This window comes from Choristoneura fumiferana, chromosome 5, assembly GCF_025370935.1.
Source record: "Choristoneura fumiferana chromosome 5, NRCan_CFum_1, whole genome shotgun sequence".
In the NCBI taxonomy this organism is placed as follows: Eukaryota; Metazoa; Arthropoda; class Insecta; order Lepidoptera; family Tortricidae; genus Choristoneura; species Choristoneura fumiferana.
This window is the reverse complement of record NC_133476.1, coordinates 20162473-20185649: the sequence shown is the minus strand read 5'-3', so window position 1 is coordinate 20185649 and position 23177 is coordinate 20162473. Positions and strand designations below refer to the sequence as shown.

At 39.8% G+C, this 23177-nt stretch overlaps 2 protein-coding genes and 2 long non-coding RNA genes across 5 annotated transcripts; 3 read left to right on the top strand and 1 right to left on the bottom strand.

Annotated features, from left to right (window-relative positions):
* The first annotated feature begins 357 nt into the window (after nt 1-357).
* Nucleotides 358-16057, top strand: GLaz (Glial Lazarillo). Its single transcript, XM_074088334.1, has 4 exons — nt 358-860; nt 13002-13132; nt 14482-14684; nt 15903-16057. The coding sequence occupies exons 1-4, from the start codon at nt 732-734 to the stop codon at nt 16046-16048; spliced, it is 609 nt and encodes a 202-aa protein (XP_073944435.1). The 5' UTR covers nt 358-731; the 3' UTR covers nt 16049-16057.
* Nucleotides 4331-9309, top strand: LOC141428364 (uncharacterized). Of its 2 annotated transcripts, XR_012451422.1 has the most exons (4): nt 4331-4678; nt 4764-4823; nt 4897-4982; nt 5103-9309. It is a non-coding gene; the product is annotated as an uncharacterized lncRNA (long non-coding RNA). The 2 variants fall into 2 exon arrangements; XR_012451421.1 differs by having other exon boundaries at nt 4331-4823.
* LOC141428365 (uncharacterized) lies at nt 11815-12632 on the top strand. Its single transcript, XR_012451423.1, has 3 exons — nt 11815-11866; nt 11940-12025; nt 12146-12632. It is a non-coding gene; the product is annotated as an uncharacterized lncRNA (long non-coding RNA).
* Nucleotides 16058-16761: 704 nt separating the features above from the next.
* On the bottom strand, nt 16762-23081 carry Josd (Josephin domain containing). The gene is made up of 4 exons (XM_074088333.1): nt 22808-23081; nt 22536-22708; nt 22161-22341; nt 16762-21834 (listed from the first exon to the last, which is right to left on the bottom strand). Exons 1-4 carry the CDS (start codon nt 22886-22888, stop codon nt 21568-21570), a joined length of 702 nt encoding a protein of 233 aa, XP_073944434.1. The 5' UTR covers nt 22889-23081; the 3' UTR covers nt 16762-21567.
* Nucleotides 23082-23177: the final 96 nt, after the last annotated feature.

Here is a 23177-nt window from a genome sequence, read left to right as displayed (position 1 = left end):
GCCATCTTTGTTTATTCGGCCAAAACAAACAGAGACGGCATCACTGATATCTTACAGTTAGTCGACAGGTGGTGAAACAGGCCCTAAATCCGCTCAACTTAGACCCCTAATTGCCTTACAGGAATTGGTCGAATTGCCAATTAACCTGGTCCTGCACTACGAACTGTAAAATTCGAACTTCTTATGCCGTCTCACTGACGCTTATAATATTTAACACGAGAGTAAGAGGGACGGTACGATACTAACTTCGATTTTCTAATTTCTTAGTGCCCCCCTGTACTGTGTCGGGTTTGGCACGCGAGTGTTTTCATATATCATACAACCAATGACGACGGTAACACATCTTGACCTGTGTTGTACACGGACAAACTTGATAAATTAATTCTTTATAAGTACGCATCGAACGTCATCGTGTTTTAATTGGTTGGATTTGAATATCGTACGCGAAGTGTGCGCTGCCAGTGCGCGCGAGAGGTTGTTATACAAACATGCCGCCCGTTTACCAAATATCCTCCGCCCGACGCCTGTAAATCCATAAATATTAGCTTTACTTAGTTCGTAATAAGTTTTCATCCAAAAGTCAGCAAGCTAGTGGATCTAGAGAGCCTTTCGGTTACTTTTAAGTGTTAATCTTGCATATTTAAAACTGGGATTGTACGTTTTTTTGAGGAATAAATTTGCGTTGCGGCCGCATTAGTTCCTAAATCGGTAGATAATTTAGTGCAAGTGTAATGGGTGACTTTAGAGTGCGTTCGTGTAAAATGTACCTGGTAGTGTTCAGCTTGATATTGGGCGTCGCGGGGACCCGGCTCGGTGTGTGCCCCGTCTACCCGCAGCTGCCGAACTTTGATATCCAAAGGGTAAGTAAAATAAATTAATATGTAAACAAATTACCCGGTTAAAAGCCGAATTTAAATAATGCAACTTATTTTATCCTAGGTAAGTATATACTAGACTATAAATATAGTATAATAGGGAAAAAAACAAGCCCCTCGTGTATGTAACAAGTTCCATACTCGTCTTGTACATAAATAAATTACTACAATACGTGCAGTCGCCATCAGATTGGTACGATTGTTGGTGAGTGTTGTTGTTAAGCTTGTTTTTATTTTTGTGGCAATAAGTGATTTCTTTTTTTCTTTCAGATATTTCGAAGCGGCCAAGGTGATCAAAAATATCTGAACATGAACTCTAAGGCCTTTACTGGACTGCATGTTCGATATTTTTGACCATATTGCCTTCTTCGAAATATTTGATTTACCATCAGCCAAATAAGTGGTCTATCAATTTTTAAACAAGATCCTACGAGTATCAAATTAATGTCGTCACTACTTTAAAAAAACTCGTATCTCAAAGTAGATAATTTTTCTGAGTGGACCTTATGAACATTACGTCAAGGTTCAATTTTGTTGACATATTGATTTTAGATACGAGATTTTTTCAAAGTAGTGGCGATATGTCGCTAAAGTCGAACTTTCAAGTTGACAGACACGTCTATTGACATTATTGTTTTGTGACATGCAAGCGATTATCAACTTTAGGGTGGTAGACATATTTAGCTGATGGTACAAGGGCCTGTCTTAAGTTTTTAACCTATAGCATTACATTGTGTGGCCGAAGAGACATTAAGTTTTAGTGACTGATCGCACGCCACAAAGTATCTACTGCTAGTTGCATAAAGTAAATTCGGCTTTACGGTTCATGGGTCACACGACAGCTGAGCCGTGTTAGAGCGCGGGGGACCGTGGGCACCAACGAATATAGGGGCCCATTGGAAAATATCAACGCCGGCTCTAGCACTTGATCAAGGTGGAGCGAGATTGTCTGTACCACTTCCGCGCCTCTCAAGAGACGCCATCGAAATGTTATTTTGCACTGGAAACTGGTGCCCCTGGCCTTCAGGCGGCTGGAGCGACCGCTCCTTTTGTTCTACCCCAGGGCCGGCGCAACAAAGATTAATCAATTTAAAGGAATATGACTGACTTTCGGCTGCCCTGGGCACGGCTCCGTGTGTTCTTATAGGAAAGACAGTACTGGATCAGTTTTGCGATGGTGAAGACTGACATTTTACTTTCGTTCACGGGATTAAAAGTAGGTGGATCAGTGGTGGGTGGTAATCAGTAAGCTAACAATTCGATGAAGTTTAAATAATAATATAAAATGCTAAACAGTCCACCGTATGACGCCCGATATGGTCCGAGTCTGCTTCGACGTAAACAAATACTGGTGTTATTGTATGATAACTAGCTTATGCCCGCGACTTCGTCTGCACGGATCTAGGTTGTCACGCGGTGGCGCCCTCTACCGGAATAAAAGGTATCCTTTATATCAATAATACCTTGGGGCTCAAGCTACCTCTATACCAAATTTCATCAAAATCGGTGCAGTAGTTTCGACGTGAAAGCGTAACAGACAGACCGACAGAGTTACTTTCGCATTTATAATAGTAGTACGGATTAAACTTCTGAACATTAACAACAAAAAGGAACGGATGTAAACCTTCGTTTTTACGTAGATGCGTGATCTACATGCAAAAATCGGCCAAGTGCATATTGGACCATGCGTAGTGCAGGGTTCCGTACCTACTAATGCTTATACGGAATTACAATAATTAAGTTTTGAACGAGTATTAGGTAATGGTTAACTTTTAAAGCCTACAATATAAACAAACAAAAAAATGAATAATTAATAAACAGCACAGAAAACAGATGTACTTACATAGAGAAATCTAAGGTTTATCTAAGGCTAAGTACTGAGCTATGCCCTCCTAAGCCAAAAGGCGCTATCTAAAAAAAAACGCTTTTCTGTCATTTACACCATGTGATGCAGAATGTTTTAAGCTACACAATAGTATTAATAGCTCAAGTGTTTTTTTTTTGAGATAGCGCCTTTTGGCTTAGGAGGGCAGTATACTACCGTCCCATAATGATGGTTTTCTTTTTAAATTCGTTATACGACTACTGTCATGATTTTTTCAGTAAGTATTTTCCAGCCAATTCAAATGTAGGGGATGTACTCTTAGTTAAATTTATCCAAATGGCTTCAAAAAATCCGACCATCTGAGAACTGTGCCTTAAGACTTAATACGAAATGAAAAATGTAGAGGGCGACGGGGCCACTCAGATTTCCCTGGACATTAATCTTCCACACACACACAGGACACAATATTCGGCAGTGGCTACTGCACCGCACCACATGCAATTGTCGGTCGTTGACTCATACCTACTCCGGACTGCATGTAAGAACATCTTTCTGGTCTATACGCTTGCGGCTGCAGTCTTCTTAGCTGTGGTTGTATCTGTGGTGGTCCTACGAACCAGATTTTTGTTATTGATAATATTCTTTCAAGTGGCATAATCTCCTGAGGTAATAAATATTATAGTAAAGAATTTTTAGTTATTTATCTCATGTCCAACACTGCGGTGATGAAAAAAAACGCAATTTCATGCATATTATTAGGTACATGTCAATTTTGAACATGAAACTACCGTGAGACTTACTCATATTAAATATATTGACCCGGATAACTTGATTGATGATGATGATGATGATGATGTCGAGCTAAACTCGATTTAAGACGTGAGTTATCCGCGTCAATATATTTAATATAGGTACATGTCAAATTAATACAAACCTTATTTATAAAAATGCCACCTAGCTTTTTAATTAGGTTCAGTTTGTAGCATTGTTTTCGTAGCAACAAAGTAGGAGCTGTTGCAAACGCGATGTGGGTGGGGGTCACGAGAACACACACCGCGCAGGCGCGGCACGACCTTCTGCGCGCGAGTCATTCATATGCAAACTAACTTCAGCGGTCGACGTAAATGGGAGAGGGGAGGGCAAAAGCTGTCATAGGGTGGTGCATAAAAAAAATGTGTATGGTATGGATCACGTATGGGTTAGTGATGGGGTGATGGGAAAATGTGGTACAAAATGATGGTATGCATTTATTATATGTGAACGAATTTCACCAGAAGCTGGCATGCAAAATTTACAGGTACTAAGAACAATTAAATTAAAACAATCATATAACGCACCAAAAATTACGGATGCCAATAAAATTATAGTTAAAAACACAGTCATTAGCATTAAATGTCACGGCAATTAATACAATTCATAAATTAGGGACCTTTAATACAATATTTATACAATACAATGACTCTATATTGTACACCAGAAGTAATAATAATAGTAGAAAAAGTAACCAACTTCTGGTCCGAGTATTTCCGGGCACAGCTTTCGCTCTTCATTTGGTGTTGCACTCTAGGTATGTATTGGATACTTGCGTACACTTCCAAAATTATGCTTTTAGCCATTAAGCAACTTTAGTGTTGTAAGGTTGTCATTTTGACAGGTGACAGCAAGAGTTTTCGAGTCAATGTTTTTTCTGTTCATCTCATAATTCGGCGTTTTTTCATTTGACTTAAGGACATTTAAATTAATCTCCGTTTGTGTAGATCGTTTACAGGAATATGGATTAAATAATTATTTTCTCTTAATGGTTGGTTTTGGAAAGTAAAAATTTGGATTTTGACTCTAGTGATGTCCTTCAAAAAAAAATCGTACATGGCAACAGTGACAGCTCTACGAGCATGAGGCCGCGTTTTGGGTGAGCAGCCATTTTGATTGATGGTTGAAGAGTGGTTGTGTTCCTAAGTGGGAATTATTTTCTGTTTTGGTGAGTTCCTCTTGATGGACCTGGTAAAGGCGTCTGAATACGCTGTCAGCGTTTCTCTTTACTTATTTAACATTTTTGTTTTCAGTGAGGTATTGTGGTGTGTGTGACGTGGAGCGACTCACGTAGTGTCTTCCGGAATTCAGTGGTATGTGGACAAACCATTGGAGCCCTGCCTTCCCTTTGGGTCGACAACTCTAATCCTCGATCTTTGCTTGTAGATCGCTGTGGTGTCCAAAGTCTTGCGCCTTCGTGGAGTAGACAGCGTGACCCAGGCGGCGCTAAGCAAGTCTGCATTTCCTCCACGGTGCGTGCTTAACTAATTTCCAAATTTCATGGTGGTCTGTCAACCAGGCTAAGCGAGCTGGTCCCTTCTGTCCTTGAGGGACCCCACTGGAGTTATTTCTAATCCATGATCCGTCCACAGGAGGTGCTAAGACACGGGCTGAAGTGTGGTTGTTGTGGCTTCGTGTAGAAGTGTTTCAAGGAGCCCTGGCGGCTGTGGAGCTGGTTGGCCTGCCCAGCGTGGTTTACTGTCGGTGGCGCTGGGACGTCGAGCACGAGGCGGCGTCCTAGAGTGGCCCACAGTGGCCTGCAGCCAGGTTTGGCAACTTCGGAGCCGAGGTATAGGAGTTACCTTTATTTAGATTATACAGATAGTTAAGTTATCTCAAATCACTGGCCAATTGCATTCACGACCCTTAGTTTTCATAAGGAAGTAGGATTTAAATTATACACAGTGTTTGTATGGTTGATGGGAGCGGGATAATTGTGAGTATCCTTAGAAATAAACATCTTGTTGCACCAAAACCTTGGTTTAATTACTCACCTGCAGCGACCCGCTACCCTGTGTAGAAATTTCATTACAAATCGGCGCCCGAACAGTTTTTGACAGTGTTTGCAAGGTTTGCTCTGTGTTTTATCTGCGGCTAAATCACAGGTTGGTCAGTGATCATATAGGTAATTAGGTAATATTGAATATTTTGTCTTGTTTCACATTTAAATAAAAACAAGGTGTCAAATTCATTGAACTCATTATACCTACTTGTTATTGTGTAGACCATATTATTTTTACCTGTTTTATATTACAGTTGCTACTTGCAATTTAACAATTGCAGTTGGCAATTCATATGTGAATGTGAATTAGCTGAATTACTATCCATTTTGCTAAGTAGTGTTTGAAAACCAAGTTAAAACCAAGTGTAAATTTAACTTATAATAAATCATAAAATTAATCACAATAGTCAATAAACCAACTACAATCAAATTATATACTTTAAAAGTGTGTGTTAATGAGGACAATTGTAAGTAAATTGTCAACAGTTTGAAACAATAATTGAAACAAACATTTTAAGTACCAGTCACATGTAAACAGTTGAGTTTTGGTAAATTTTGATAATTGTTACACAAACAAAATAAGTGAATATATTCCAACATTGATAGTTTCTGGTTAAACTTATATTTTACCATTGTGGATTAATGCATTTGTTCAGGGTGTAATTAAGTAAATACATAGCCATAAAAAATATTTTACTAAAATAAATACATTAACATTCATTTAAATAATTACAAAACAAAGTAACATTGTTGTTTACGTTTTGTTTAGTACTAAATAAACATAGTACAATAACAGGTAGTCTTTAGTAGTTATAACTAAAATAAGATAATTATTTTGTAATCGTGTTTGCACGTGGCCCGTTGACTTATTTTATAAAATGGAAGAAAAACCAATTGTTTTTCACCTGCTGCATAAAGATGAGTTAATTTATGAAGTGAAGATACGTGGTGAACAGCCAGTTGATTCTTACCCTGGCTTAAAGACACAAATTCGAGAGTTAGCAAACAAAATACCTACTGATGAGATAGACTCCTTCTTAGGTGACTTATCAGTTGAGTTCCAGTGTATAGCTGATAAATTGGTCGAATTGTCGAAATTGACTGCTGACGCGCGACTTTCCTTGAAGAACCTGAACAGAATCCAGGCCCTGAGTAACCACTTATTTCATAGATTGGGGCGTTTGCAACCAACAACCCCAGATGACTGTGAGTTGTATACCGAATTAAATAAAAAACATACAGTGATTACTCAGAGGGTGGACAATTTGTTCAGATTGTACAAGAGTAGCCAGGACTTACAGGACGAAGATGAGCCCTCTTCTAAACATGAGTCAACGCACACTCAGGTTGGTCAGGTTGTTAATGTGTCTTGTAATAGGAATAAGGGTGTTCACACATTGAATTTGAAGTTTAATGGGAAGACAAGTGTTGTTGCGTTCATAGAACGCTTAGAGGAGTTATGTCAAAGTAGGCATATTTCAAACGATGAACTATTTGCTTCGGCTATTGAATTGTTTATTGAGGAAGCCTCTTTTTGGTACCGCGGCGTGTGCAATGAGGTTCGTGGGTGGAGTGACTTAAAAAAGCTCCTTCTAGAAGAATATTTGCCATTCGATTTTGACTATAGATTAATGCAGGAAATCCGTACACGTACACAGGGTCCCGAAGAAAATATCACTATTTATTTAAGTATAATGAAAATTTACTTTAATAGACTGAGGAAACCAATTAGTGACGAAGAACAGTTAACAATTGTTAAATACGGAATAAGGCCATTCTATTCGTCACAATTAGCGCTAACTCGAATTAATTCGTGGTCGGAATTGAAGGAACACTGTAGGTTATTGGAACATGCTAAATATCGAGTGGGGGCGTTCAAAGAGCCGCCTCCAGTGTCGAATGGGTTGTTGTGCCCCGACTTAGCTTGTCAGTCACACAATAGGCAGACCTATATGACAGTGGATGCGGTTATCAATAACCCCAACGAGCTCTTCTGTGTTCAGTGTCGGATGAATGGTCACGTATTGAAGGATTGTAGGGCACCAAAGTCCATATTATGTTATCGATGTGGAGAAAAGGGAGTTACAATGCGTGATTGCCCCAGATGTACCGCCGGTCCGTCACGTGGTCCAAAAAACGAGTAGGGGTGGGCCGGGACTTTGTCCCGCCTGCAATGCATAAAAAATTTGTGCACGGCAGGAGGGATAAACCCCTGGTTCACGTCATAGCTGGTAATGACCATCGACCATTTAAAAACGTCTCCATTTACGGATCTGTGCATGGTGGCTTGCTTGACTCGGGTTCAGAAATATCTATAATAAACAATAACATTTTACACAGTTTACCCAATCACGTCACTAGGTACAGGTCACACGATCTCGACGTAATAAAAACAGCAAACGGCTCGTCGTCTCCCGTCACTGGTTATGTATACCTACCGGTTACGGTTGACGTTAAGACTGTTGTTGTCAAGTTTTATATCATACCCGGCGTGACGACGGACTTGTTATTAGGTATTAATTTTTGGAGGGCCTTTGGTATAGCTCCGGAGGTCCTCGCGTTATGTGGCACGGTTCCCGAGAGGAACGTTAGTGATTGTGAGGTTTCTGAGGTTCATTTGAGTGACTTTGATTCTCTTAATGAGATTCAAAAGTGTCAGGCGTTAGAGGTTATACAGAAATTTGAAAACATTTCTGCGGAGCGTAAAGGTTTAGGACGCACCAATCTCATTGCACATACAATTGATACGGGTGATGCCGTACCCATTAAACAACGTTTTTATAGGATGTCACCCGAAAGGTTAAGGGAACTTAACCGACAGTTAGACGAGATGTTGCGCGACGACCTAGTAGAGCCTAGCACTAGCCCATGGAATAGTCCCGTCACTTTAGCACCTAAAGCTGACGGTTCTCTTCGATTTTGCTTGGACAGTCGCAAACTTAATGATGTTTCCAAACACGACTCTTACCCCTTACCGTACATTTCACAAATATTAGATAGCTTGAAAGAGGCCAAATATTTAACATCAATAGACTTAAAGTCGGCTTTTCATCAAATTCCGTTACATCCGTCTTCGAAAGAAAAGACTGCATTTACAATTCCTGGCCGCGGTCTATTTCAGTACAAAGTAATGGCTTTCGGTTTGACTTCAGCACCAGCTACGCAGCAGCGTCTGATGGATCGATTGTTTGGACCCGAGTTTGAAGGCAAGGTCTGGTCATACTTGGACGATCTAATCTGTGTGTCGGCCACCTTTGAGGAACATTTGGCTCTGCTGCGTGCCGTGGCTGCTCGTTTTGAAAAGGCGAATCTTACAATAAATCTGGCCAAATCAAGTTTTTTCCGTAGTCAATTGAAGTACTTGGGCTATGTAGTTGACCGGCATGGGTTAAGAACGGATCCCGATAAAATTAGTGCTATCAAAAATTTCCCCACCCCCGCCTCTAGAAAGGATGTGAAGCGTTTTCTAGGAACCGCCTCCTATTACAGACGCTTCATTAAAAATTTTAGTTCAATTGCGGGACCACTAAACGCTCTCACGTCTACGCGCAAAGGCGCCCCGCCTTTTGATTGGTCCGCTCAGGCTAATAAGGCTTTTGAAGATTTAAAAACCGCTTTAACAAGTGCCCCGGTTCTGGCTTGCCCAGATTTTGACAAACCTTTTGCCGTTCACTGCGACGCTTCCGATTTCGGGATAGGCGGTACCTTAACGCAGACTTGCGATGGTGAAGAACATCCGATTGCCTTTTGTAGTCGCGCACTAACACCCTGCGAGCGTAACTACTCTGCTACAGAAAGGAAGCACTAGCGGTGGTGTTCGTGGTAGAACATTTCCGCCCATACCTAGAGGGAAGCAAGCCGTTTAAAATCTTCACGGACCATGCCAGTTTGAAGTGGTTTTTGAATTTGAAGAACCCTAGCGGTCGATTGGAGAGGTGGGGCTGTCGCTTGTCACCTTATAATTTCACAATAGAACATAGGCGCGGTATCGATAATGTGGTGCCTGACGCGCTCTCCAGAGCGGTGCCAGTATCCACCTTGGAACCCGCGACAAATGATCCGTGGTATTGTGACATTTATAAGCGTTGTCGTGATAAAGCTAGGAGTTGTCCAAATTTTCAAATTATTGACAATAAGCTATTTCGATATACCAAGTCAAAGAGTAAACTGCGATCAGACTATGACTGGAAGGAGGTTGTTCCAAGTGACTTAAGACATGCTATTCTAATGGGGAACCACTCAGAGCCAACGGCAGCTCACTTAGGAATAGCCAAAACCTACCAGAGGTTGAAGTTGCGTTATTTTTGGCCTGGTATGTACCAAGATACAATAAAGTTTATTTCCGAATGTGACGTTTGCAACGCTTATAAATGCCCCAATGTTAAGACACCGGGGTTAATGGGTAGTGCTAGGGTCTGCTCGCGTCCATTCCAGTGTCTCAGTATTGATATTGTTGGGCCTTTACCTATGTCTAGGATGCAAAATACTAACCTGCTTGTGGTGTCGTGTTATTTCACAAAGTATTGCTTACTGTTTCCTTTACGCCGTGCCACCGGTAAGGTGATAGCGCAGCGGCTCGAGGATCATGTGTTTCTTGTCCATGGAATTCCACAAACAATTATGTCTGACAATGCTTCTAACTTTTGCGGCCACGAGGTTCAGTCATTATACCGCAAATATCAAATACCTCAAGTACATTTTGGACCTGTTTATACGCCTCAGGTTAATCCCGTAGAGAGACAAAATCGGACGATTTTGACAGCTGTCTCTAGTTTTGTCGGTACCGACCATCGTACCTGGGACGTTAATATACACAAAATTCAATTTGCAATAAATACATCTGTGAGTTTAGCTACGGGTTATACCCCTTTCTTTTTAGTGCATGGACGTGAGGCTGTGGCTGATGGTAGTATTTACAAAGATTTCGAAGACCTTAATGAAATTATCTTTTCGTCACGTAGTGACCTTTACAATAATTTGGGCGAGCTTAAACAGGTGTTTGCTGAGGTTAAGGAGGAGTTGACGAAGGCTCACCAAATAAATGCTAAATACTACAATCAGCGGCGGCGAGATCTGGAGTTTGAGATTGGAGATATTGTGTGGAAACGATCCTTTAAACAAAGTGACGCATCTAAGTATTTTGCATCCAAGTTGGCCCCAAAATATGAAAAATGTCGTGTGGTTAGGAAACTCTCGAAATTAGTATATGAGTTGGAGGATGGGAATGGCAAACCTGTAGGAAAATGGCATATTAAAGATATGAAAGTGGTACCGGAAAGGGGCTGACTCTATGTAGAGCTGGTCGGTAGGATGACAATAGTCGTTACTCGCATCTTATCCCACAGAACAGAGAATGATCCTTTGGAACACCAACTCTTTTATTTTTATTTTTTTACAATTTTCTTTACAGGCATATTTATGCCCTTTTTTTTACAAACTTTACTACTTCAAGTTTTAATCGAGTAGGTGGGTGTCGGACGCACGGCCCGCGTCAGTCGCCTTCGCTCGCCGTGCCGCCGACGCCGACTAATCTCGACCCTGGTGGGTCAGTCCCAGCATTGCGTAACAGCATGTGTTACGTTTTTATTGCTATTTCGTTTATTATTTTTGTTTGTTTTAAGGGTGTGTGAACGTCGGACGCGCGGCCCGTGCTGGTCGCTCTCGCTCGCCGCGCCGCCGACGTTGACCACTCGGTAGCTTAGGCGGGTCTAGCTGACTTTTTTTTTAAAAGGAGGGTTTTAAAAAAAAATATTTTTGGTGCAACTGATTTCGTTTCTTGCGGGGTTTTCAGGGTTACGTGGAGGTAGCTGGGGGCCAGCTGGAATTTCTCTCCTTTTTGTCGGGAAATTCGTCTGGGAGGAGGGGTGTTGTAAGGTTGTCATTTTGACAGGTGACAGCAAGAGTTTTCGAGTCAATGTTTTTTCTGTTCATCTCATAATTCGGCGTTTTTTCATTTGACTTAAGGACATTTAAATTAATCTCCGTTTGTGTAGATCGTTTACAGGAATATGGATTAAATAATTATTTTCTCTTAATGGTTGGTTTTGGAAAGTAAAAATTTGGATTTTGACTCTAGTGATGTCCTTCAAAAAAAAATCGTACATGGCAACAGTGACAGCTCTACGAGCATGAGGCCGCGTTTTGGGTGAGCAGCCATTTTGATTGATGGTTGAAGAGTGGTTGTGTTCCTAAGTGGGAATTATTTTCTGTTTTGGTGAGTTCCTCTTGATGGACCTGGTAAAGGCGTCTGAATACGCTGTCAGCGTTTCTCTTTACTTATTTAACATTTTTGTTTTCAGTGATATGGTGTGTGTGACGTGGAGCGACTCACGTAGTGTCTTCCGGAATTCAGTGGTATGTGGACAAACCATTGGAGCCCTGCCTTCCCTTTGGGTCGACAACTCTAATCCTCGATCTTTGCTTGTAGATCGCTGTGGTGTCCAAAGTCTTGCGCCTTCGTGGAGTAGACAGCGTGACCCAGGCGGCGCTAAGCAAGTCTGCATTTCCTCCACGGTGCGTGCTTAACTAATTTCCAAATTTCATGGTGGTCTGTCAACCAGGCTAAGCGAGCTGGTCCCTTCTGTCCTTGAGGGACCCCACTGGAGTTATTTCTAATCCATGATCCGTCCACAGGAGGTGCTAAGACACGGGCTGAAGTGTGGTTGTTGTGGCTTCGTGTAGAAGTGTTTCAAGGAGCCCTGGCGGCTGTGGAGCTGGTTGGCCTGCCCAGCGTGGTTTACTGTCGGTGGCGCTGGGACGTCGAGCACGAGGCGGCGTCCTAGAGTGGCCCACAGTGGCCTGCAGCCAGGTTTGGCAACTTCGGAGCCGAGGTATAGGAGTTACCTTTATTTAGATTATACAGATAGTTAAGTTATCTCAAATCACTGGCCAATTGCATTCACGACCCTTAGTTTTCATAAGGAAGTAGGATTTAAATTATACACAGTGTTTGTATGGTTGATGGGAGCGGGATAATTGTGAGTATCCTTAGAAATAAACATCTTGTTGCACCAAAACCTTGGTTTAATTACTCACCTGCAGCGACCCGCTACCCTGTGTAGAAATTTCATTACAGTGTTTAATCTTGAAAAACAGCAAATACCTTAGGATACATAGAAGGTCAAGATTTACTTGGTCGGTCAATTACACACGGCTTACCTTTTCTCTACATTCTACCCAACAACGAATATTAGAAATGCGAAAGTTAATGTCTGTTTGCCTTGTTACCTTTATATAAAAAAACCCTTTACAAGTCTAAACTGCTGCACAACCCGTTTAGAAATTCGGTATACAGATAGTTTGATTCCCGGGGAAGGACATAGTATAGTTTTTATCCCGGAAAATTGCATAGTTCCCGCGGGATAGCGATAAACGACGGCAACAGCCAGTGAGAATACCCTTTACCTGTTTGCTTATTCTAAAAATAATTGTACTATTTCCAATCCCTGTACTAACTACTACTAAAGAGTTAACCAGGCGGCTTGTCCAGATGACGGGCACGTGGTACGAGGTGGAGCGCTCGTTCTACCTGATGGAGATCTCCGCGAGCTGCACGGAGCTGCGCGTGACTCTCAACGAGCGAGGCTTCTACCTGATCGCCGTCAACACCGTCAACCGGTGGTGAGTACCTATCATCGAAATAAAACAATAAAATTTAAATAAAATTGGTCAAGTGCGAGTCGGACTCGTACATGAAGGGTTCCGTAAACAGTTCAGTAAAAGTTTTTCTTAAAATTCTTCTAATATAAGTTTTTTTTGCTGACTGTACTTGATGCCCCTGGTTAGTCAAGACGACAAACGAGTCCAAACTCTATGCGGTCGTGTCGTTTATCACAGTGTTCCTATGGTCACCCCGCTAGCTTTATCATTAGATCAACTCCCATGTAATAATATTGCATTGTCATCGAAATTTGAGTTGAAAAATTCCACCCGAGCAAACATAGTTACATTACCTACACTGCAAATAATTATAATGCTTGTAATAAGTTTTTGTTAAAAATTTAATTTTTAATACAAGCTTTTTTTGCCGAATGTACTTGTACTTGGTGCCACTTTGGGTACGGAACCCTAAAAATCAAAAACCCGAAAAGCGTAAAAAAATACTCAAAAGAAGAAAATAAGACGTGGACGTAGTAGTCTAGTATTCTATTAAGTAGCTAACTTTAACTTTAACAGTCGGGACCCATTCAAATCGTGACCAACTCAAACATTCTTACTACCTAACGGGTCCACTGTTGAAGTTCAAGTTAGCTACTTAACAGAGTTCTAGACCACTACGTCCACGTCTTGTTTTCTTCTTTTGAGTATTTTAACGCATTTCATAGTTTTTTGATATTTCTGTGAAAACGGTTTATAAAAAATAGGTTCAGCCGTTAAGTAGTTACGAGGGGACATAGAAATAGACATTATACATACGGGTCAAACACATAACCCTCCTTGTTCCCAGTCGGGTAAAAAATCAACTCCACTAGATCACCGCTAGATATACAGTGCGAGTGCGACCGATAGTGCCAATGTATTCATTGGGTATCGCTAGCCGATGGTTGAGGGGGTGAGACATTATTTGTTACATATATATGTACCTAAAAGAATTATAATGATCCCTATCGACGCTTTTTCTGTAGCTATTAGTACCTACATATTCCAAATAACAGGCATTTACCTATGTAGGGTGAAAGAACCCCAAATTTTAAGAAAAGGACTTACTTACGACGGAATAGAAGGTAAAGTTCGTGATTCCTTGTCGTTCATTACTGGGTACTGCTGTGCTTAACATGTCCATCATTGGATTAGCGCCGTCACCCTAAGGAGCTTTTGTCACCACCCATTGATTAATTTTGTGATATAAAATGTGATTCCGTCTCCGTCTATTCGAACAAAACAAACAGAGACGGCATCCGTCAAATAAAAATCAATGGATGGTGAAACAGGGGGTGAATGTAATAAATGAATGTTTCCCATGTTTGCAGGACAGGCACGCCGTCCACGACGTACGGGCTGGGCATCCCGAGCCACAACGGCTCGTCCTCGTTCCGCTACAAGCTGAACAACCGGATGCCGTACCTGATCGGCCGGATGCTGCCGGGCGCCGGACAGTACAGCGTGCTGTTCACGGACTACGACAACTTCGCCGTCGTCTGGTCCTGCACCAGCGTCTCCATCGCGCACGCCGGTCAGTAGTCCCGGCCCCCGGCACGGTTACCGGATACTATAGCTGATAGAAAATATCCACACAACTTGAAAATTTACCACTTTACTTTTGGCAAATGGGACCAGCATAAAATATTACACTATAAATCAAAACCACCCAAGAGCGTGTCGGGCATGCCCAGGATAGGGTTTCGTAGCCGTTAAGAAAAAAAATCAAGAAATGTTTTCTAAGGATTTTGTATTTCGTACGGAATTTTGTAAGTAGGTAGATTTTATAGGTTACGTAGCATAAAATCTAAAATCAAATGTCATAAGTTCGTTTTTCATACGATCAAAAATATATACGGTCAAATTGCATAACGTACGATAGTATAACTTCAATAATCATAAATAAAAAAAAAATGTAAGTTAGGTTGCTATTTACTCTTAAACTACTACTTAGTAATTTTAAGCGAATTTATCCGGTAATAGTTGTCCTTTTAAATTTGATACACTTACCACCTACATACATATCAAAAAAATTTTTTAACAAAAAATTGCACTTTAAAATTTAATATTTCGCAAACGAATCACTGTATTAAAAAATCGTCTTTATAAACCGTTAATGATTTTAAAATACATCCAACAACAGGGTAGTGCCACGAGCGTTTCAACCGCTTTCAGTTTTCTGTCGCATATACAATATATTGAAGAAATGAGAGACCGTAAGCAAGAAATTTTAATGAATTGTTATAATATTACCGCATGCACACCATATCGTTTTATAAAATCCGGAATGGAAATTCTACCCGACTCATTTCTTCAGTATAAGCGACAGGAAACTGATAGCGGTTGAAACACTCGTAGAACTACCCAATACGTGTTGGACAGTCTAGCGCCCTCTTTATATCATTATTGACACTAGCAATAACATTGTTGTCTATGACACAGGTTTTTCTACTCTGCCCTTTCTGGTACGACCGCCATAGCGCGAGCACATGTTCCTCCTTTGAACTCTGACCATTAAATCTTATGTGTACTTGTATCGTTCATCGATTGACGTTCATTGATTGACTCGTTGACGACGACTTGTAATTCTTTTAATGTGGATATTAAACAAAGCTACAAAGATTTTGGTGTACCTAACAATTAAATCCATTTGCTGCAAGTAGCTTACCACTCCACTGCCGATCAACGACCTCCAGCAATAGGAATGTTCTCTTTAGATTGTGTGCGTTGATTTGCTTGTGGTTGTGTGCAGACCGCATGTGGGTGCTGGGGCGGCGGCGCGAGCTGGGCGCGGCGCTGCGCGCGCGCATCTACGCGCTGCTGGCCGCGCTGCAGCTGGACCCCGACCGCCTGCTGCTCTCCAAAAACAACAACTGCACCCAACCGCTAATAAACTAGTACATAAACTACTCTTGTTTCACCTTCACCAAAACCTTGGGATTGAGAAAGAGAGCAGAGGCCATTCGTGATCGGATTCACCATCTCTTTCTATCTTCGTCTTATACCGTGCGACAGAAAGAAATGGTGAAAACGATTGTGAATCCAAGTGTGTTCGACAATTAGCCCTCAACTCAATAAAAAATATGCGTGGAGCGCAAACTTTCTCTGAACAAGTTCAAAACTGGACAATAACTACTGACATAAAAATAATCAAAATGTGTTGAAAATTAAAGAAAATACGAGGCAATGACGTATGCATTTCATCTCTTTCCAGATACATGAAATATAGTATGGACAATACAATACAATGACTGTTTATTGAACACCAACACATAGTAAGCAGTACAGAAAATACAGGTATATACATAGAGATGGATGGACTGGACTTTCTACAGTCGTATATATGTTATAGATCTTTTATCGTCGATCTATAGTTATAGATATAAAAGTATTTTTTTTTTACAAATACTATTTTTTTTTAATAAAGAGATGGCATGCAAACTCCGTTCCCCCATATATTCCTTACTTTTCAATAGATATTAATGGTTTTTACACTATTCGTTTTATTTTCCAGTTTTGTATTTATGCATGTTCCCCATTTGTTTGGATTTGGATGGCCTGGATGGCAAGGGACAAATAAGTAAAGGATAAACTAGAAATAATACAAACACTGTCATCACGCCTTCTATTTTTTATGGAAAAATATCTTATACATATTTACAATGCATAGTAAAAGTTAAAGACTAACCCTCTTACACATAAAGTTACAAACCTGTTATAGCAAAATGTAGCTTCCAAGGGCCTACGCTAGCTGGCGCGGTTGCACGTAAAATCCGTCGCACGTGACGCGCGCAGTTAGCGCTGCTCAAGCAATTTTTACCCGGCTGCCCGAAGGAGGGTTATGTTATTCGAGCGTATGTATGTATGTATGTGGGTATGTATGTCCATTTCTTTGGTCCTCGCTGCAGCCTAAACGGCTAGACGGATTTTGACATATGAGGTATCATTGGATTCGTCATAACTGTCGGAGTGACACAGGCTACATAATTGAAATTTCTATATGGCGTCTGCGAAAAAAAATATGGCGGAGGAATGAAAAAAAATATTTTGTATTGTAACAATACGGTAAGTATCGAATAATAATAATTAGCCCATACTAAATATATATGGGTTATAATACTTTTAATCTACCGTTTTCACATAAATATCAAAAAGTATAAAATAAAAAAATTTAAATTTAAAAAATCAAAAAACCCGACTGCCTTGAAAACTAAAAGGAAGAAAATAGGTCTAATGATCTAGAACTCTGTCAAGAAGCTCATTTAAGGTTCAACAGTCGGGACCCATTCAAATCGTAACCAGCTCATAAAATCATCGTAATGGGTCCCGACTGTTGAACCTTAAATGAGCTTCTTGATAGAGTTCTAGATCACTAGACTTATTTTCTTCCTTTTAGTTTTTAAGGCAGTCGGGTTTTTTGATTTTTTAATTCAATATACGTCCACCCGCTCCGTGCAAACCGCGTCAGCTAGCGTAGACCCTGAGTCCGATAACAGCAAATATCAAGGTCACAAATAAAGAAAACTAATCTTAACTTAAGACCGTTTATACCTGCTGAGCTGGCAACGTTGCATTTTTGTTAGTTTTTCTCGATCGAAAAAATCGAAAAATCGAATCGATCGAAAATTAAAAATGTGGTCTGATAGAACCAGTTTTTAAATAATATATAAGTCATGAAACTACCGTGAGACTCACTCATATTAAATGATATTGTAACGGATAACTCACGTCTTAAACCTAGTTTAGCTGAGAAGAAGGGCTACGAAATAGCCCGAAACATGTCGAGCTAAACTCGGTTTAAGACGTGAGTTATCCGTTACAATATCATTTAATATATAAGTCTATCACGAATAATTATTAGAGTAGACACATTGACTTATATATTAAAAAGAGTTCTATCAGACCACATTTTTAATTTTCATTAAATTTTTATGGAATAATCGAGAAAAACTAACAAAAATGCAACGTTGCCAGCTCAGCAGGTATAATCCCTCGTGAAGCTTAACAAGGGTTTATGAATAAGAGGGTATAATGTTCTTGTGATGAATACGACGAAAATATTTCAAGTTAGTTTCAGTGAAAGACTCAACTGACCACCAATATACAAGCGAAATTACACACAGAACTGAACAAGATCAGAAGTGACGCGCGAGGCGCCTGTATGGCTAAAAACCATACTTAGCTTACGAACTCGGTCTGTTACTAAGTTATTTAATAAATAATATCACGGGAAAATTAACACATCAATTGTTTCAAAGTAAACAAGACTTGTACAGTCGCCATCAGATATTTCAGAGCGGGCAAGATGATCAAAAATATCGAAAATTTAACTCTAATCCCTTAATAATAGAGTGCATGTGACGATATTTTTGACCACTTTGGCCGCTCCGAAATATCTGATGGCGACTGTACTAGGCAACAGATAACCAAAATTAATACATATGTAAGGCAAAGTAATGTACGAGAACGAACATGAGTATTTTTCATACAAAATAATAATAGGAATTTCCTTCCAGAATTGATGTCAACACTTTTTCGCCTCTTACAATGCATCCCCTTATAAAACTGTCAGTCATATTCACTCGAAATATACAATTAATGCTGCACTTACACTATTCAGTTTGGACATGGTAAATCATAACTGGTCGATTATATCTTTCACTAAACACTGTTACAATTTCTGATGAAATTTTTAAGTTTCATGCAGGATACAAGTGAATATCAACAGTATGCTGCATGAGTTACATAATATTAGCTTATTTATTTGGTTAGTATTGCTTGTAGTGTAGGTACATGAATACGAGCGCGCATCGTTTGGCGTGGCTTTGGCAATGTATCAGAGCCGTATTAGGCCACGTACGCACTATGCGGTTAAAGCTGCGCGTCCCCTGCATCGGAATCGAGCCGTACGGAGCGGACGGATTTGTTGCTTTGTATAGATTTACAAATACAAATATTTTATTAACGGAACATATGTGATACAATACAGAACACATCTATCAGACTCCAAACTAGGCTGAGCCCGTATCTTGGACGTCTGCGAGTGCGATTAACAGATTTGTAAAACTTAAGAATTAAACGATTACATGCAGAATAAAAAAAATATAAAAAATACAAATTTGACATAAAAATAACCGGCAAAAAAGTAAAAACAAATGTTCGTACTATGTGTGTATGTACGCGTGTGTATGTGTGAGTACGTGCGCGTGTGTGTTTCTATGGCTTAAATGCCGATCCAGTGCACGCAGTACCATAGAAATGTATACAAAGTAACAAACCCGCCCGCTCCGTGCGGCTCGATGCCGATGCATTTGACGCGCAGCTTAACAGCCGGTTTCAGCACGTCTCTATCTCAAGCGCTACTTTGAAGAGGGGCGGCAAACCGCGCGATTAGCCGCATAGTGCGTACGTGGCCTTAGGGCATCCCAGGGCTCTTAGACACCAACGAACATGGGGCTAAGAGTAAAAAAAGTTAATGTTTTCGACAACAAAAACTCATTACGTGCAAGCTAATAATATTTGTTACGAGATAAAGACCGTAACTGACCGAAAAGGTCTACCTTTTAATGAGCTTCCGTTAAGTTCCGTTGTTTCAAAATAGCAGAAGGTCATTAAAGGCAATCACGGTCTACATTCCGTGCACATCATGTAATATAATTAACCGTGAACCATTAAACTCTTATAAGCGAATATATCCGACTTTCGGGGAAATATGGTACTGAATGTCATCGATGTCTGAAGCGAACGGATAGTGTCTTAACCATTTTCCAGGCATAATGCACAAATATTAGACCTTACTGAAATGTAAGTACGGTACAAAATCAATTGAAGTCCGAGTGAAGTACAGTGCAACCAGAATGTTAAAGTCGCTCGGGACTCGTTGATTTCATAGTTTTCCTGAAGATTCAAATGAGTAAGAAAAAGAAAACCGATATTTTGTTTCTAGTTCCGAACGACATTAGCAGACGTTTAAATGTAGTTCTGTTGCAAAATGCAGATAAGTTTTGAAGTCGCCAACATTACTAGTGATCACTTCTGAACCCTGGTACAAGGCTTAAAGTGATTATGATTACATAGAGTGTCAATGGCGCCCGATGCCCCTTCTGGCATAATTACATGAATCTTAATACAGATAATCACATGCAAGGTAATAAAAATTCCGAATGAATATCATTCATATTTACAGCTAATTTAAAGACGAATTGAGTAAGAAGTTATTGTCGCAGCCGCATTAAGGGGTCGTCCAGTACCAAGATGTTTACGATTTTTTCCACGTTTTTCCAACGAAATAAAAAGACAAATGGAGCAATTAATCTGGCTGAAAATTTAGCTATTATATTAGTTCTATAAAGACTTTACAAAGTAATAGTCCTAAAGTCAAAAACTCATGCTCCTGCCCGCCTCTAACATATGGCACTCAACCTAGACGACTCCTTAAGCAATAAGCCGCATTTACATTTACCCTATAAGTTTATTACTCAAAGAAAGTCTTAAATACTTGCTAAAACCGATTTACATTAGGCCGTACAACTCAATTCGTTTATTTATATCTTATAATGCAGACAACACTTGTATAAAACAATAAACCCAACAAAACTGTGCAAAACAAAATATGAATTAAAAACATAACATTAAAAATAATATGCATTACACTATAAGTACTAACAACCAACGCAGCCAGGTTCATACTGGACAAGCTGACACTAATACGAGAAGACCAAAATACCATTCTGAACACTTCTATCAACCACAAAAGTTATTTAATATGCTATATTCTGTAGGTAGTAAGACTTAAAATTTAGTTGTACCAGAAACTCGGACACAATAATATTATCGCAGGCATAGAGAGTCTGTTCCCTTCTAAACCATATTGCACAGTTTTTCAAATACAAAACGGATCAACCTTAGTTTCTCCAGCAACTGGTATACCAAAGTAAACAATATAGTAATGCCAAATTCACTGGTTTATAATACACAATATTTTTTCTAGAATACACTATAAATAATCTAGTCAGACAAGTGAATATGGTAAATTGTCATATTATTATAGTATATTTAAAGAGGATGTTCACATTCTGTCCATACATAGATTTTTATGAATCATCTTTTATACTTTTTCACTAATATGATAACTCAGTCATTATGGAGCATTTCAACAACTATCAAAACCATTATTACATGAACAAAAGTCCAAGTTTTATGTTTAACTATGATGGTAGAGGTGTAGTAATAATATCTTACTTCAAATCAACATATTTCTGCATTTAATAATGAATAGATATAGCAACACCAGTATAAATCAATTCAGATGAAGAATATTTAAATATCAGCAAATTATTTTTGCACCAACAATAACAAAATCTTCAGCTGTTGAAATGCTTTTGGACTAACTCAGTTAAATACCTTAAGATGACGAATTAGTTATTTTGCGTTATACAGTTCCGCACTTCATTTAGTTTGAGGCACTCCACATCACGGTTTCTTGAGTCAAAGGCCGAGTTAGATGAGACACTGTCAAGGCTGTCGCAGTGGTTCATGGGAGGGTTTTGGCTCTGGCTGGAATTGTTAGCTGCAAACTGATTCATCCACAGCTGCTTCTCTTCAACTTCTTTGCTCACAACCACAAACAACTCCTTTTCTTTGCTCTCCATTTGCTCCTTGAGATACGCAATAAGGTCACTGCTCTGTAATTGAGATGATAGTATTATGAAAAAAAAAAAAAACTAAATTCACTTTGTTGTTTTATCCCATTTCACACATGCAAATACTGTCTATAACTAGTCGGACAGTTCTTGCATTATAACAGGGGTTCCAAAACTTTTTTCATTTTTCACTCCGGGCGCCCTAGGGCGCCGCAGCGCACAGTTTGGGAATCCCTGCATTATAAACATGAGTGGAACTGTTCGATTTTGTGATTTTCAAAATGTCTCAAAAGATTAGGTTAGTCATATTATTCATACAAATACCCTTATTACTTCACAAACTTGACCATAAAACATTAATTACTCACTCGGCCAATGAGCTGTGGTGTATCAAGCTTAGAGTCGAGGTTGTAGAAGTTGCCCTGTATCTGGCGAATGGTGATCCAATGGCGCCGTCGCAGAGGAAGCATCACAAACCCCAGCTTGTAGTCCGAAGGTACATTCAGGATGAATCCACAAATGTTCGACAAGTCCAGGCAACCAGGGTCTCTGGAATATTAGCAGATTTATCATAAATATTGAAAAAGTGAACAGAAATTAAATAGTTCCATAGCTTACACATAGAAACTTGCAACAAGATTTCACATCATGCTAAATAATACTAATAGGGCGTAAATGACTCCTTAGTGGACAACAGCGACCTTGGCGTCGTGCGAGGTCGCGCGCATCACGTCGCTACTTACTTCCTCTTGTCGAACCAGACCGCCTCACAACCCTTCTTCTGCAGCGCTGCCATTATCACGTTGATGTCATAATTCCCCAGCCCTAACAAGGAACGATGAGGGTTGATCCACACGTTCGGCGACAAACGACTGCATATTGTATCCAGCTCCGTCTTCGAAAACGTCCCGCGCACCTAGCAACAAGTATATGTTTACATACGCGCACAACTTAAATGACTCTAGGCATATACCTAGCCGATATCTATATGTAAAATTATGAGAAACTCCCGTACCTGGAATAAATTGTTAAGTGCGTGCAATGCGCACAGCTCTTTTACTTGTTTCTCATGATAAATCGTCGGTTTTGAAGACATTTCGTTAGCACAAAAAATTACATAGTTAACACACAATTAACGCACATGGTTAAGGTTTTAACTATCTATAGGGAACAAATATTGCAATACTGTTACTTATCATTACTAGGTAATTTCATTTCCGTATTTATTAGCAGCAGTTTACGAAAAAATCCGAATATAGGTACTGTGAGTGATGACAGACAAGTGTCACACACAGTGTGTTTGACAGTTTTGATTGAACAGCGATGAAATACTAGAAATGAATTACGTCGATTTCAATAGCGGTACTCGAATTATATATTTTAAA